Source organism: Heloderma suspectum, chromosome 9 (genome assembly GCF_057233095.1).
Source record: "Heloderma suspectum isolate Gila_16-S chromosome 9, 16-S_ref, whole genome shotgun sequence".
In the NCBI taxonomy this organism is placed as follows: Eukaryota; Metazoa; Chordata; class Lepidosauria; order Squamata; family Helodermatidae; genus Heloderma; species Heloderma suspectum.
In genome coordinates, this window is record NC_139466.1 from 43438979 (window position 1) to 43456320 (window position 17342).

The 17342-nt window shown below is 47.0% G+C and overlaps 1 protein-coding gene across 1 annotated transcript in view; it reads right to left on the reverse strand.

Annotated features, from left to right (window-relative positions):
• Window positions 1–1747: 1747 nt before the first annotated feature.
• The window catches only part of AR (androgen receptor), a 297520-nt gene continuing 281925 nt past the window's right edge, over window positions 1748–17342 (reverse strand). The window contains exon 8 of the mRNA XM_084814267.1: window positions 1748–7814. Coding sequence (XP_084670393.1) covers window positions 7659–7814 — 156 coding nt within the window. The 3' untranslated portion in view covers window positions 1748–7658. The remainder of the gene's footprint in view (window positions 7815–17342) is intronic.

A 17342-nucleotide genomic window follows, 5' to 3' on the forward strand; every position in this document is an offset into this window, starting at 1 on the left:
TAGTTGTATCAGAACACCATTAGATGTATTGTCCTTCAGTGCCTTTTGCACAAACAGAGTGCTCAATTGTGCCTAACCGACTTGAAGCTTATAGCCCATTTTTACATTTGGAACTAAAACTGAGAAATTGGAGGCTAGTCTGTGCTTACAACATTTTTATAACTTTTTGGCAACCAACTAGTTAGTGATGCTCTTAGGGTTCCTCTGAAGCCAGGTAACTATAGCCATTCCTGCATTTCTTTTCCTTGCCGCCTAAATTGATCAATTTCTGACCCATGACTCACCTAGAGATGTAAAATTTCTGGAAATCTAAGGCCATGGGGGAAAAAAAACACATGGGGGGGAGAAATTTGGGGAAAAATAAGGAATATTTTTTTAGCACTCTTTACAGCTCTAAAGTCACTTTGTTGCTTTAAGACAGCCTTCCCCAACCTGGTGCCCTCCAGATATTTTGGACTTCAGCTCCCATCAGCCTCAGGCAGCATGGCCAATGGCCAGGAATGCTGGGCACTGTAGTCCAAAACATCCAGAGGGCAACAGGCTGGGGAGGGCCGCTTTGGGAACATAAAGCAGCCTTTCTATTCCTAAAGTTATTTTATGTAAAATTTAGCATGTTCATAATATTATCATTATATTTTAAAACTTTTAAATGCAAACTCAGTAAATTTGTAATTATTGTCTGAATAGATTCGAACTACATTAAATGACTGCTACAGCATCAGAAACACAGGACTCTATAGAATAAAACCTGGACTGTCATGAATGCACAATGGTGACTCTACTCACACGTTGGGAAACTGAGCATAAATGTCTATCAGTAAAATATACTTTAGATCAGTAATTTTAATAAGGAATGAAAGAACGAACTATGCTGGTAATTTTTCAGAGAGGATTAAAAAAAAAAAACATTTCCCCCCATGGCTTCATTATTTCCAGACATTTCACATCTCTAGTCTTTCTACAAAAGTGTTATTACATAGCTTTTAGAAATCATTTTGCAGGGAGTAAAGGATGGGTAACAATATAGATGTTATCTTAAATTCTAAAAGAAAATATTTAATAATCCAAAGCTGTTCAATTTTTTGGGAAAAAGGTCCTTGGGAAAAACAAGTTGCTTTTCCCGTGCCTTCACATCTCTAGGCTCACCATTATCACCAGCACCTGAGCCTACTTGGTTGCATTGCCTTCTAATCTCTTGATCTGTCATTTCTCTATGGCACCACCTTCCCTTCCTTAATTGGCAATATTCATCCTTCTCCATCTAGCATACTATTAGGGCAAGTATACTGGCCTCTGTGCTAGGGGTTGGGTCTGTGATGCATGTGCATGCGTGTGTTTTGAGTATAAAAATCTGTAACCAAAAAACTCTTGTTTTTGGACTTTTAAGGAACGTTTGAGTGAATTTCTCCATTTTAAGAGCAGTGATTCCTCACTCTGGTATGAGTGCATAAATCTGCTGTGTGCACAACATACCTCTGGTTAAAGGCCCGTTTAGACCCATTGGTGGTTATATGTGACAACACACAAGCTATGTGTCTGTGTGAATGAGGATGCATACCACAGATGCCATTTTCTTCTTTGATTTCGACAACAAAATGTCTTGACATTTATAAAGTTTCATCCTCATTAGGTGGCACAGGAAGTGATTAGGTCCCCCATCCCCTGTCAGTAGAAGTCATTTTCCAAATGCCTGGAGGAAAAAATGAAAAACACACAGCCAAATGTACACAAGTATATTCCAACAATCAAAGTTTTGCCTTTTTATTGTATTTGAAGCAACAATAGAATCCAAGATTACAAAAAAAGGGGAACTGAATTACAGCATGAAATTTGCCCTGTTGTCCAGTGATGGCTGGTCACCCTCCCTTGAAACCAACCATGGACTAAAGTCAGAAACAAAAGCTTGTATGTTTGTCTTTATCTTTCTTCGTACTATGCTCTGTTTAACTACCTCTCCCCACTTCTTCGTATCAGAAATCATCTGAATCTCTGAGTTGGGTAGTTTTTGCAACTCTGCCTTTTGAATGGAGTGCTTTGTTTTTGAAGGGTACAATTCACTAGGGAACATTTCTTGTGCGAGTCTCGTTCATTTTATTTCAAGAACACCTGCACAGGTGCTGTTCCTGGTGAGTTTCACCCAACTTCTCCATCAATGGGTGTGTTTCTGTGTTTTGCCTGAAGATAGCTAATGCCAGCCCCTATGAAGTCAACACCCGGTTCCCCACTGGCTTTAGCAGGAAAACCTTTAGATCTTGTTTTGACACAATTACGTAAAGGCAACTGGCTGAAAGAAGCCACAGTTCCTCCTGTATGAACACTGAAGGTCATGACGAAGAGTGATTATGGGGCTGGCATGCATTTGGTGAGGGCTGGCAGGAGACAGAGCAAGAGAAACTGACTTTTATTCATTTATTGGTTTTAAACAGCCTCTCTGGTGTCCTTCAAAGCTGCGAACACCCCCCCCCCCCATTACTAAACTGTAATACATTTCAGCTGTCCCGCTGGTTTTGATATTTTGCTAGCTTCACAAGCTTATTTGGCTGCATTAAGACAATGGAACACTACAATTCCATTTACTGCCCCCCCCCCAACTATTGTGGCCTAGCAGCCCACCCACTCTGATTTCCCCATGTAACAAATAACAAAAAACCCTCTCTATATATGAAGACCTCGTTTGTGTTTTTTTTTTTAAAGAAATGCATAAACAGATTAACAAATAAAACTCTTTTTTTTGTTTAAAAAAGTGCCACAATTTTTGCAGAACCTCTCCCAAACCACCCATTGTAATTGACACTGCTCCACAGGACAGGATGCTGGCTTCAGGGTGGCACTGTGAAGCCTGAGGAAAATGACTGCAGTCCCGGGGCCTCCCATGGGGAACGCAGCACAGGCAAAGGCAGCCACTCAAGCCCGTGAGGAGAGCGGGGGCTCCTCCAAGTGTCCTCTGCTTCCTACACAGATAGTGCAAAGGGGTGGGGATAGGAAATGACACCCTCTGAAACTGGGAAGCTAGACAGAAAGATCTGCACTTGAGTTTTCTGATGCAGCTGCTGAACAACAGTACAGCTGATTGTGCTCCCTTGCCCACCCTCTGGCATCAGAAACCTTTCTTGTACCACTGCAGGTCTAAACTAACTAAAGCCCAGGATTGCTCCTCTTTCAGCAAGAAAGACACAGGGCCAGTGGAGTCTCCCTGCTGCAGCCCCCCAGTCCATTCAATCAAGGCATCTTTTGTTCTGCTTCAAGGTGCAGTGTTCTCACATGCAAATGTGAAGGTTGCAGAGTGAAGGGGGGGGGGGAATGTTAGGTGAGTTGGTTATTAAAGTAGCACATACTCTCTTGCCTTCCATCTGCTGTATGCATCCCAAAATGAGGATGTGCTGTAGAAACCAACATACTACACAGTAACAAAACTCCCCCCCACACACTATAAACACTTGTCGCCTGCATAGAGAAGCTTTTGTGCTATCGAATGGGAGCGTAAATGGGACCTTCTCTCTGCTACCTCTGTAGTGCAAATCATGTTCCTTTAAGCAGTGTGCAATCCCTCCCACAGTAGAGACCTTCTGCAGCTCTAAATGTATCAAGCTTGGCAACTGAGTTCAGCATGCCAGTGAACACACTAGTACAATCACATTTCAAACATACCAGGGCAGAAAAGAGAAAAATGAGCTTTCCTCTACATAGTGAGCCCATTTTCCCTAGCGCTGTTCAACAGCATTGTAGAGAAACAAAGTCTGAAATCTTTTTCAATTTTAAACAACCAGTCTTTGGTAATAACACTACCAACACATTCTTTGGGTAAAAACTGCTGCAAGTGAACAACACAAATAGCTTAAGCTTCACAAGGTGCTTCATACAAAGGGTGACTCCTGGGAACTCCTGTGGTAATTTCGGGCAGAATACAAAGAAAAGGAGGGAAGGGTATAAATAACATATAAGGCATCTTTTAGTGCAGAAAGCCTGGAATCCTTAACCAGGCCCCCTCACTCCAACAACTCTGCGGTAGGGATGCTGTCATCAATGCTGTACTGCCAACAACAGCCAATTGCTGGAGTCCTTTCTTTGTTTCTAACCAATCAGCAAAAATTCAATGGGAATTTCCTTTAAACAACATCCTCACTTTGCTTTCACAAAGCCAAAGGAGATTTTGAACATGGATCAGAAAAAGAACAGAGTTAAGGGACAATTAACACTTTACACATTTATTATGCACACATTGGTATGTCCCAGTAAACACAATCAAGTGTGAAGGAGGTGTGATGTGTGCCTCTAAAGACATGGGATTGTGCCTAGTTAAGAGGCACGTGAAAAAGAGCATTTGAATATGTTGGGGGTGGGGGAAATGTGATGTACACCCATGTTTGCCATGATCTAACAAATACAGGCTACATTCTGCTTAACCAGGCATGAAACTGCATAAAAAATGCTGGGCATACTTCCTCCCCCACCCCTTCACCATTCTGTCAGAAGATGAGTGGAGAAGAGGAGACACCAATCTGTTTACAACCCCTTGAGTTTAAGGGGAGAAACAGAATTAGCAAATGAAACAACTAAACTACCTGTGTTGTATTAAGGAGGGCAAGTTTTACATGGCAGAACAGAATGTACTCAAGTGCAAGTACACATTTTTAAAAAAATGCATAATAATTATAATGCATAAAATGCATAATAAAAATAAGGATTGATGGCTAAGACATTGTCAATGCTTTTGGTATTTCTCAAGCTTCTTTTTATTTTACTGCAGCAGCAGCACACTGTAAATAAACCAAAGAAAGTAAATACTTCAGTCCCCCCCCCCAACCACCATTCCCACCCACTCCAATATTTACATGGTATTCATTATAAGGTGTGTTTGAAAGGATCTTTAAGAAACTCTTCCAAACACAGTCATGATGCAAAGATCCTCATGGGCTCCAATGCACGTACGGAGGTCTGCACAAGCAGAGGGTGCCCCACACAGTATTGGCATGAAAAACAGTAAATCTACATCAGATTTAAAGATGTGGGTACTTCAGAGTGGAAAGACATTCTAACCAGCTCTGCTGAATGCAGGAAATGGCTGTTCCACACCAAGTATCCAAAGTGAGACATAACCTTCAGGGAAAAAGTGCTGCATTGCCACTTCCAAGTTATCTACCATCTCTTGAGGCAGCCAGAGCATGACTGGGACAAGCCAATTCTCTCGCAGCTTTCTCAGCATTACTATATGAAACCCCCCCATGGTGCAGAAGTCACGGTAAAGTTTTTGAGCCAACTGTTCCTTCCAAAAGTGCAGCTCCTAAACAGTATGAACATTAAAAAAACACCTCCCAAATGTAATTCAGCAACACAATGGCTGACATCACTGAGAAGTCTCAGCCAAATCATGTCACTGCAGTGGGGCTGGGGGTGGGTTTTGGGGGCAGTGATTATTTTAACAAGGCATCTCTATAAAGCATAGATTTGAACACTGAGCTATTTCTTCTCCTGGTACACAATATCCAGCAAAGCTACATAAATTGGCAGATTACCACCAAACAGAAGAGGCCGATCAAAACTGGTGGGGATGAGCAAGCTTTAAACTCACGGCAAGCTATCTTCAAATCCTAAAGTTTAATAAATTATCAGTTCCTGGAGATTGTGGGATGGCATATCCCAAATCTCATCCAACTTTATAGAAATCAAATAGGCCAAAAAATTGCTAGTATTTTCTGTTCTGTTATACTCAAGAGATGGCAGAATGAGCTTAGAAGAGAGAACTCATGGGGGGGGGAGACAATAATGGATGGCATTTTTATGAGAACCTTTCACACATTCAATTGAGCTGTCTGAAGGCATGACCCAAATCAATGATTTTTCTTCAACAAAACTACTCACATTTATTTCTTTCTGAAATATTTCTGACCATTCAAAGATGGCAGCTTAGAATCCTTTTGTGCCAACCTGTGAGATTCTGTGGTCAGCGACTGAACGGATTCTAGTGCAGCTTGATGAGAGAGAGGGATGCCTTTTCACAACAAAGAAAACTTCTGGGGCTTAGTTCCATGATCCTTTTGGTGAATACCAGTCTCTACTGATGTCTAACAGAAATCACAGGAAAGAAAAGGGCCCCCGTACATGCTCCCTTTACAATGTACAATAATGCACAAGGAACTAGATGTCATTAAAAAATATCTGCCCCAATGGAGTGGGCTGGGACCAATGTTCTGTGCAGTTTCTCAGCAGGTCCAAAGGCCCAGAGTTCCTGTTTTGCTTTGCTTCTGGGACCTTCATCTGCCACATTCAGAAATAACAAGTCACACAAGAAGATCTTTAGATGCCTCTGGTGACCTACGTTATGTGGGAGGCAGAGCTAAGAGGAGGCATCAGAGGCTGGCGGTGCAGGCAAGAAGAACACTAGATGGACTGTTGGATGGACAGCACCAAGAACCAAAGGGCTGCATTCTCGAGAGGAGAGCATCTTTCATGACATGAAAAAGAAAATGCTCAAAACTGGAATGTGTTCACATTCATTGGGCAAGTTTTTAGTTTTGGCTCATGGTCCACAGAAGGAAAAAAAAACCCTTGTAAAACAGCCCCCTGTAATCTTCAGGGCATTGAGAAGATGAGAAGTACCTCCAGCCCTTCTTAATGTTTTGTGTCATTTTTATGAACACAAGAACCACCATATGGATTGGGCACTTTGTGTTAAGTAAAAGCTACTGTAGGCACCTCCAAAGCAAGTGGAGATGCAAATCTACCAGCATAGCGATTGAGGCAGGATGATGCACTGCACTGCGGGTATGTTTGAGCCAGTGGGCTGATGGCCCTGTCAATCGTCTGGGCAGTAGGAACATGATGGCTCTCCGTGCATAGTCAGAGCAGGAATGGGGACGGGGATTCTTTACATGCAGAAATATGGCCCACTTTGCACAGGCACGCTCTTGTGGGAGCTGAGCATGTGTGATGCCCACAGCTGTGACAACATGCCTTCCTGCCTTCCTTCCAATCGTATTTATTTTACTACATTCTTTCTGTCTGATTTTGAGTACAGGATTTACATCTCTCACTTCCTGCTTTCGGACACACTATAGAATTTCTTTTGCATCTTAGAGAGATGGGTGACCCAGTTGAAAACCCCAAAGACAGAACTGCTGAAAACAGTAAGAAAAATCACCCAGTCCCAATATGAGGTTTTCCCCAACCCCAGTATTTAATTTTAATAACCTGCTTGTCGTCTTGAGTTTGTTTTTTAAAACAGAATGAAATTAACAGCAACAGGGATAACCCAAGGGAGATGTACGCGTCGCATGTGTTTCCAAATCTAATGCTCCCCACAGTGGCGCAAGGCCATGAAGGCCACTGTGGCAAATGCACAAGTGCAAGAACAAAACAAGCGCTGCTTGGCGCTGTGCCACAACACCAAAAAGAAAAAAGAAAGCAGGGGGTGGGGGACGGGACCAGGGGTCCATACACATCATGAGCGATTCAAAACAGGCAAACGCCAGGGTGGGTAACTCCACTTGAAGGGGAGCCCAGGAACGAGGGAAAAAGCGAAACCGAGAGGAACCCCAGCAGGTAGTTGTCATTACTGCATGTCTTCGTGGCATACAGTATTCCAAGGCACTGCAGTGCAGTAGTGCAGAGATAACAGGCAGGCGACGGCAGCTGAGCCTTGGCTGGGAGGCCTCCCTCCATCACTGTGTGTGGAAGTAGATGGGCTTCACTTTCCCAGACAGGATCTTGGGGACTTGCACCGAGATGATCTCGGCCATCATTTCTGGGTAGTCCACGCTGACCATGTGGGACTTAACCAAGAGGTCAAATGTAAACTGATGCAGCTCTCTGGCAATCTGGGAAGAGAAAGAGAGAAGAGGAGGTGACGAGCGTTTGTCTTCAAAGGTGAGTCCATTTCTTGCCCGACAAACTTTCCTGTGGGCTGTGGCAAGACACACACACAGGTGCCTCCTCTCTCGGGAACCGCTAGGTGGCAGCGAGGCATCACGGGAACAACTGGTAGCTCTAGCAGATTTTCTACTTTATGTTGAATTTAATGTTTCAAATGGAAGTAAATGCACAGTCGGTCCCCTGGATCTAGACCTCATTCCTCCGGGCAGTGCTTCTGTGGTGGGGATAGCTTCTTTTACGGGCATCCAGGGTGCAGCATTTGCTGCTGGGAAACAGGGCTGCCACCTTTTGAACGGATGGAACCTCTGGGTCTTCGAACAGCTGCATGGGAAGCAGAGACCCACAAGGGCAACTGTCCCCATCATTGCACCTCCCCTGCTGATCTGGGCCCAATATTAAAAAGACTGGGGTGACCTTTTAGGGCAAAAGAAAGAAAGAGATTCCTTGCTCCTGTGAGTGCTGTGTGAAATGTGTTTGTGCAAATACCTTTCACAAGAGGCACACAGCTCACCATCAGAAGCTATGATGCCTCTGGCTTCATCCTCACCACTCAAGCTTAAATGCATGTAACTGTGTTTGCTTACACCCATCACACCCTTTCCCCCTCCCCTCTCTCTGTCGCCCTCCTCATTGTCAAATTTAGATTGTAAAGTTCTGGGCAGCAGTAGTCTGTTTTTCTTTTCCCTTTTAAAACTCCGTAAGCCCACCCAGCCCATCACTGGGGCTGTATGAATGGTCTCCCTTACCCTCCCACAATGTCAATGTCTGAATTTTTATAGTTGTATTCTTATTATTGAGTTTCTTTGAGGTGGAATGTTGGCCCACATCCTTTAAACCAGTGGGAACCAGCAGGACTACTCCCCGCCCCCGCCCCCACCCCCACCCCCACCCCCCTGGCAGCAATGGCCATCATTTTAATCATCTCTGGCTTTAAAAAAAGTTTGGTTCTTTGGAAGTTCAGCTGTTTCCTCTCAGCTCTTTCTCTTCCTCTCTCCCTTTTAAAGGAGCAGACAGCAGTACTGCTCTCTCTTCCACAGCGAGGGCCCTCCCCTCTCTCTTCCATTGGGTAGAGATAGGAGGACGATGTACTGGTGGTGCTGGACCAGCAGCAGCACCTATCTGGAAAGGCCCTAAGGGTCCAGCTCTGAAGCTAGTTATAGGTACGGATCCACTTCTATGTCACTCTCCAGCCGCATGTAGTATTAGCCCAATGGTGCTTCTCCACAAAGCATTCTCAGAAGGGAGCATTTTGCAATGGAGAAGTGGTATCAAGGGGTTCCTTAACCTGCCCCCTGCCTAGTCCTCCCCTTCCCCTTGAAGCTGTGTCCCTCCCTCCTGGGCTTCCAGCCCCCCTCCCTGCCATTTCTCCAATGTAAATGGATTTCTCCCAAAGTGCTTTGCAAGGAGAGAAGTGGTCAATAGGCTAATGTTACCTGGGACTTAGGGCTACCTGAAGTGTGTAGCCCTAAGTCCCCTGAGCTGACTGGGATCTAAGCGAGGCTGGTTCCACAGTGGGTGCTTCGTGTTTGGAATGGCCATGCCTCTTTCATCCACATAACATCATCCACCCACCCACCCATTTATTTATTTAATTTCTTAATCACCCATCTGGCCGGTCACCCAGCCACTCTGGGCGATGTACAATGGTACAATTTGAAACAGTAAAATTATACATTATTTAAAAATACCCTAACCTACCCCAAACGCCTGCCTGAACAACCACGTTTTCAGTGTGTGGTGGAAGCTCATTAAAGAGGGGGCATGGCGGAGTTCCCTAGGGAGGGAGTTCCACAGAGTGGGGGCCACCACAGAGAAGGCCCTCTCCTTTGTCCTCACCAGCCTAGCTATCCTGGCTGATGGGACAGAGAGAAGGCCATCTGAGGCTGATCTTGTTGAGTGGCCTGTCTGATGTTGCTGGAGGCGCTCCTTGAGATAGGCTGGGCTGGAACCGTATAGGGTTTCAAAGGTCAAAACCAACACTTTGAATTTGGCCCGGAAAACGACTGGTAAACAGTGCAACTCCTTCAGCACCGGAGTGATGTGATCACGCCAGCAGCTACCTTTAATCAGTCGAGCCGCCGCATTCTGCACCAGCTGCAGCTTCCGAACCATCTTCAAGGGTAACCCCACGTAGAGCGCATTACAGTAGTCTGGACGATTGGAGACCAGGGCATGTACTACCAATGGGAGCAGACGGTCAGGAAGGTAGGGGCGCAGCCACCATATCAGATGGAGTTGGTACAGCACTGTCCGGCTCACAGCTGACACCTGAGCCTCCATGGACAGCTGAGAGTCTAAAATGACTCCCAGGCTGTGGACCTGGTCTTTCAAGGGTAGCCGTACCCCATTCAACACCAGGTCAACATCCCCCAGCCTCTTCTTGTCTCCCACCAAAAGTACCTCGGTCTTATCAGGATTCAGCTTCAGCTTATTCCTCCCCATCCAGCCACTCACCATCTCCAGACATTTGGACAGGGATTCCATGGCCAACCCCAGTGAAGATTTGAATGAGAGGTAGAGCTGCATGTCATCCACATATTGATGACACCACACTCCAAACCTCCTGATGATAGCCCCCGGCAGCTTCACATACTTGTTAAATAGCATTGGGGAGAGGATGGAACCCTGTGGCGCCCCATACGTGAGCGGCCACGGGTCCGGCACCTCCTCTCCCAGTGCTACCCTCTGGTGCCTGTCAGAGAGGAAGGACCAGAACCACCATAATACGATGTCTCCAGTGCTCATCCTCTCCAGGCGATCCAGGAGGATAGCATGGTCAACGGTATCAAAAGCCACTGAGAGGTTGAAGAGAACAAGGAAGGAGCATTCACCCCTATCCAAAGCCCTCCTCATATCATCCACCAAGGCGACCAAGGCTGTTTCTGTCCCATGCGCAGGCCTGAAGCCTGACTGAAATGGATCTAGATAATTGGCTTCTTCCAAGTGTGCCTTCAACTGCATCACCACCACCCACTCAATGATCTTGCCCAAGAATGGCAGATTTGAGACTGAGTGAAAGTTGTTCAAAACTTGGGGATCCAAGGAGGGCTTCTTTAAGAGCGGTCTTATCACTGCCTCCTTGAGGGCTGATGGAATCACTCCCTCCTCAAGGGACGTGTTCACCACCACCCTGATCCCCTCACCCAGTCTCTCTCTGCAGCTCATAATGAGCCAAGATGGGCAAGGTTCAAGTAAGCAGGTGGTCAGCTCTACAGATGAAAGCACCCTGTCCACTTCATCAGAAGGAAGAAGCTGGAACCGATCCCACAAAACCAGTTTGCCACAGGCAGCCTCTCGCTCGCTAACTGTATCCACAGCGCACAGAATAACACTCCTGATGTGATCAATTTTATCCACAAAGTGCCTTGCCAAGGCCTCAAAGGAGGCCTTAGAATGCTCCAGCGGTTCCGGAGCAACTGGACTGACCAGGCTCTGGACCACTTGGAACAGCCTCCTGGGACAGCACTCTGCGGACGCAATAGAGGCAGCACAGTATTCCTTTTTTGCTGCCTTCATTGCCACGTGATAGGCTGAAGATACAGCTCTAGCCCGTGTCTGATCGTCTTTGGAGCGAGACTTCCGCCACTGGCGCTCTAGCCGTCTCACCTCCTGTTTCAGGGCTCGTAACCATGGATTGAACCATGGTGCAGTTCAAACCCTGTTCAGGGGGAGAGGGTGTTTCGGAGCCACCCGATCTAATGCCCCAGTGATTGCGGCATTCCAGCCACCCACCAGGGTCTCGACTGAGTGGCTGTTTACATGCTCCAGAGAATCCCCAAGCGCGTTCAGGAATCCATTCGGATCCATAAGACGCCTGGAGCGGACCATTTTAATGGGTCCTCCACCCCTGCGGAGGGGTTGTGGAACCGAGAAGTCCAACGTCACCAGATAGCGATCTGACCATGACAAGGGGGTGGTGGATATAGCCCCGACTTTCAGATCACTCCCCGCTTCTCCAGAAACAAACACAGGGTCTAGCGCATGACCGGCTACATGGCTGGGCCCAGTTGGAATAGGGTGCAGCTCCCAGGAGGCCATGGTCTCCATGAAGTCCCGAGGTGCCCCTGTGAGGATGGCCTCTGAATGTACATTGAAGTCCCCCAGCACCAATAAGTTAAGGGACTGCACATGCACACCAGAGACCACCTCAACCACCTTGGCCAGGGAATCAGTCGTGCAGCGGGGTGGGCGGTGCATGAGCAGAATCCCCAGACTGCCCTTCGGGCCCAACCTCCAGTACATGCACTCAGCAACCTTGGTCTCCTGGAGAGGGGGTCTGGTGAAGACCAAGGACTCTCGGGAGATAGCACCATTCTCCCTCCCCGATCCCCAGCCCTCGGCTGCTGTGCATACAAAAATCCAGCTGGGCACATGGCCTCTGGAGTTGGAGCAGCGGCCTCAGCCAGCCAGGTCTCCGTAATACATGCCAGGTCTGCACCCTCATCCAGGATCATGTCATGGATGAGGGAGGTTTTCTGGGTAACAGACCTGGCATTGCAGAGCAGCAAACAAAGGCCAGAAGGTGGAGTCACGCCTCCCCCAGCCATCCTTTGGCTCTGGACAGGCCCGGAACAGGGGACAGGTATTACACATCTCTCCCTCATTCCCCTTACCTGGCATGGCCTGCCCCTCGCGCTCTGCCAGTGCCTGCTGCCCAGCCTCGGTATAGTCTGGTCCCCAACACTCCCCCTCACTGCCTCCCTCAGGTGGACACATTTGTAATCCTCCTGTGTCTTCCCTGTGCTGCTTCTTTTTCTTACCACAGAAAGCCTGACTTTTTTTGGAGGAGGGCACAAGCTGGGATGCAGAGCCCCTTAGCGCCAACAGCCGGTCTTTTGTGGAGATATGGTTCGACAGGGACCATTATGCACTGGGCAGGTGAATGTATCACAGCCCAGCAGGCACTATAACCTTTGTGGTGGGCACCGTTTTATAACCATGTTCATTAAAAAAATAGTATTTGAATGAGCAGTAAAATGCTTTGTTCAGCTATATTTTAAGTATTAAACTATTAGTGAAACATTGCTTAAATGAAAAAGTGTTGTATGACTATCATGCTAATTAATAAAAAGAAAAAAAAACTTTCTAGTCACCACCATTTTTACAATGTGACTTTTTGTTCTAATTAAACACTTCCAATCCAAAGCAAACATTAACACTTTGGGTTTTTTTGCATTTCACAAGTAGTAATGGGCAATCACACTTAAATGTATACGTACTTTATAAATAAATGGCATTTTTTTTTTAAAGAACCGTTCGGAATATATATTTTTTCTAAATGGTGCCTTAGGTGAATCGGACTTTTCCATATCACACCCACAATAGTTATGTCACACCCACTGGTGTGGATGAAACATAGTAGGATGAACATACAGAAAAAGTGCAGTGTCCCTGATAGCGTGTAAAGTCGATTGCAATTCTGCTTGTAGCTGACAGCAGATGAACAATGACTTATTAGCTCTAGGAGCCACTCATCTGGAAGCAGCCCGAGGCATGACAAAGATCCATTCCATTGTTTTCAACGGGGGTCTACATGGTAAATCTGTTTCTGGACAGAGCATTGGTTAGGAATCACGTGACTGAACGCTCCCTCACATTGAAAAAAGACTCCCTGCAGATAGCAAGTTAGCTGTCAGGGAGATGAACAGTCTGTTAGTTTAGCCTGTTGCTAGATGCTTGTTTCCCAAGCGTGGGTTTTAAGCGGGGGGGCGGGGAGTGAAAGTTCTCACTATAGTGATGCAGCTGGCAACAATTGTATCCCTTTATCTGCTATAAATATAAGCTGGGCTTCACTTTTCCTGTATTGCTCTGTGTGCAACACAGAGGACAAAGTCTGGAGAACGTTCCTCATGTAATGCTTTAATTTCTGAACCAATCGCTCCTGGCTTTTGTTCCTGTCTAAACTGTATCCGGCCTTTAGGAAAACAAATACTGAAGAGTGGCGATTTACACTGTGGACAGCATCTCCCCAAACTCTGATACTGCAGTCACGTTTTACTCTCTCACACATGCACACTGTTCACCTCTGCAGCAATGACAAACTAGCGGTGATGCGCGATTGGAGCTGTGGTACTGGGGAAAGGGAGATTAACCCTTTGTGCCCCTTGCCATTTTCCTGACTTAAACAACCCCCTGAAGCTCGGGAACATAGGATGCTGCCTTATACCGTGAGGCCATTGGTCCATCTAGCCCAGTGTTGCTGACAGACTGGCAGCAACTCTCCAGGATGTCAGACAGGATTGTTTCCTAGCCCTGCCTGGAGATGATGGGGAATTCCCATGCAAAGCATCTGCTCTACCACTGAGCTACAGCCTTTCTGTCAGCTCTGTGCCCTGAAAGGCTTAAAACCAAGCTACACCGGAACTGCCTGCCCCAACATGAACCTGCCCGGCCCTTGAGAGGCCCTGTGCGCCATCTCATCGTTACATGAGGACATGTGCCAGGGTCTCTTTTTTTTAGGGATGTCAGAGAATTTCGCCACGAAACTCGGGGAGGCTGAATGCCAGCGCATTCGGCCCCCCGAAACGGTCTGCCACCCCCCCCGGGATGGGACTTACCTTGTGCGAATGTCCCTGGTGGCGGCGGCTCCGGTGGTGGTTCAGCGGCGGCGGCGGCCGGTCTTCCGACCTGCTGCTGCCACCGCCATTTCCAGTAAAAAAACAAAACGTGATAGGCTACGTAAACATTTACGTAGCCTATCACAGCTAGATTTAAAAAAAAATACCGTGATAGGCTATGTAAATGTTTACATAGCCTATCACGGCTGAGTGAAAAAAACAAACAAAAAAACCCCCGCACGTACGCTGCCATTTGCGTTCCTTATTTTGGCACGCGTAGTCTACATAAACATTTACATAGACTACGGCGAAAATAAGGGGAACGCAAATAGCGTTCCCCTTATTTTCGCCGTAGTCTACGTAAATGTTTACGTAGACTACACGTGCCAAAATAAGGAACGCAAATGGTGGCGCCCATTTGCGTACACGCGGGTTTTTTGTTTTTTTCACTCATTTACATAGCCTCTCACAGCTGACTGCAGGGACGCAAATGGCGGCGGCTATGGCCGCCACCATTTGCATCCTGGCCGGCAAGGATTCGCGGCGGGAGGGATGGGGCGCCTCCCCCCCAGCCAGAATTTCGGGGGGGAGGGACGGGGTGCCTCCCCCCAGCCAGAATTTTGGGGGGGAGGGACGGGGCGCCTCCCCCCCAGCCAGAATTTCGGGGGGAGGGACGGAGCGCTTCCTCCCCACCGCAAAGCAAATTTCGTCAAAGGTAAGTGACTTTCGTACATCCCTACTTTTTTTCACTTTTAGATGGCTTCTGAAAACAACTTCTGAATTGCAACTAGCTTTTAATACATGTTCTGTTGCTTGTACACCATCCGCTGCTTTTACATTGCCATTTAAAAATTATTTTTTATTAATGTTGATGTTCTAGTGCTGCAGTTTTCTGTATTAATTTAAATTTTATTCACTTCTACATTTGATTCCATTTTTTCTTTTTTGGAAGTCACTTTGCTTGTCTTTAACAGAAAAGTGCAGCAATAATAATATGAACAGTCCCATTCCACCTCTCCCTCCACAGGCTTCTGGTTGGTATCTGTGGATGGGTTTTACCCCAATGGCAATATTCTTCCTAAATGCAATGATTACCTTTTCCAGAGCAGTGAATGGCCGCCCTTGCCATGGGTGGGAGAAAGTGAAGGGGTGCAATCGGGGTGATGAATCTCCCCACAGCCCTTGATAATGCCAGTCGATGGGCTTTGCTCCTTTTCAGTTCAGTCCCAAATTGAAGCTCGCTTAGGGCACAATCCTGTCCAGATAGGTGGCTGCGTCTGAACTCGGAGGTGACCGCCTAGCCATTGCAGGGCAGGAGAAGCATGGAGGGGATCGTTCCCTCTGCACTTCTCCTGCCCTGCATTTTCGGCTAGACAGCTGATTGCAGCTGTCTAGCCACGGGAGGGCGGAGGCTGCTGTGTGACACACTGGATGTGTCGTACAGGCATGTCCGCCCTCCCCGCCTGGAACGCCCTCAGACATGCCCCCTTTTGGCTGCTCCGCACCCCTCGTACAAGCGTGGAGAACAGGGTGTTCTGCCGCTGAGGCAGCACAGAAGTGGGGGGAGGTTGGTTCTCTGGGAACCAACCTTGGAGTGTGGGCTCCGAGGTCGGTTCCTGGAAAACAAGATATCCTGTGGCCATCTAGCTGCTGTCTAGCAGCCATAGGATTGCTCCCTTACTGTGCCCTAGAGAAGTGCATCAGCCCTTGCACTGGATCCAGATTTAGTCCTACTTAGAGCAGACCCATTAAAATCAATGGGACGTAAGTTAGACAAACTGAAGTCCCATGGATTTCAATGGGTCTACTCTAAGTTGGACTAAATCTGAATCCATGTCTGTAGAGCTCTCGGTCTAGTCTTCCTTTAGGGGTCTTTACCCAAACCTCTTCATGCGTTCAATTAATATGTGGAGGGGTTTGTGGGACCGCACGGGCTAATCCTGCTTACTGCCAGAACTGCACACCACCTCCCCTGATGAATGCCTGCTGGACATTCTTGAAAATAGGTTTTCTGGAAATCCACGTGGAGAGCTCCTACACACCAGTAAGGACACTGATTAGGCATGCAGCTCCCTGTGTGCTGCTAGCATAGGGCAGAACCCTGCAACTGGCTGTTTTATATCTCAAAGGGCATTCTTACAGCCGAAAGGGTGGGCAGCGCAAAGGAATTATCTCAGATACCAAGTTAGTGAAGTGTGTTTTCAGTTGGAGAGAACAAAAGCGTCTCAAATTTGGATCTCCCTTAGTGCTCCCTTGCCAAACTATGGTGGGGCTTTCTGAGGAAGATGGAATGATATGACACTGTACAATTTTTTAAAAAGACCACACTTGCAGCGAGTTAACATTTCTCAAATTAACACTTGAGAGAAAAAAGTAACGCCTGAGAAGAATGGAACTCTTTTCTCAAAGGTGAATCTGACTCCAAGATCTCTTGTTTGTGTTAAGGAGCCCGTTTGCACATCCCCCTTTCCTGGCATGGTACGATACGCACACCTGTCCAGGGCTGGATGTCCGACTGAGTGGCTGCTCTCTCAGTGAGACTGAGGCCCTGATCAGCAGCAACCCACTTTCTTGGAGGGCCATGTAGAGAATGTTGTGGAAGTGGAGGGCCAGGGCTCCCATTCCACAAAGGGTGAAGACAGACGCACATTCCGAGTGTGGAAGTGGCTTGAACACACTCTACATCCTGAGTACCAGTTTGGATAGTATATTCAGGCTAAGCTGGCCCTGGAAGAGGAGAGGTTTATCAAGGACTTGGTAGGCCACAGTGCATTGCTGGTGAGCTTCATGCAGATTGGTGGGCCACATTTGTGTGTGCGTGTTTGACCGTTTTTGAACTCTTTTGGGGGCTGGGGGATTGACAAAGAGGGGCTTGCTTGTTTTACATCTTCTCTCCTCAGTTTTTCTGCAGCGCAC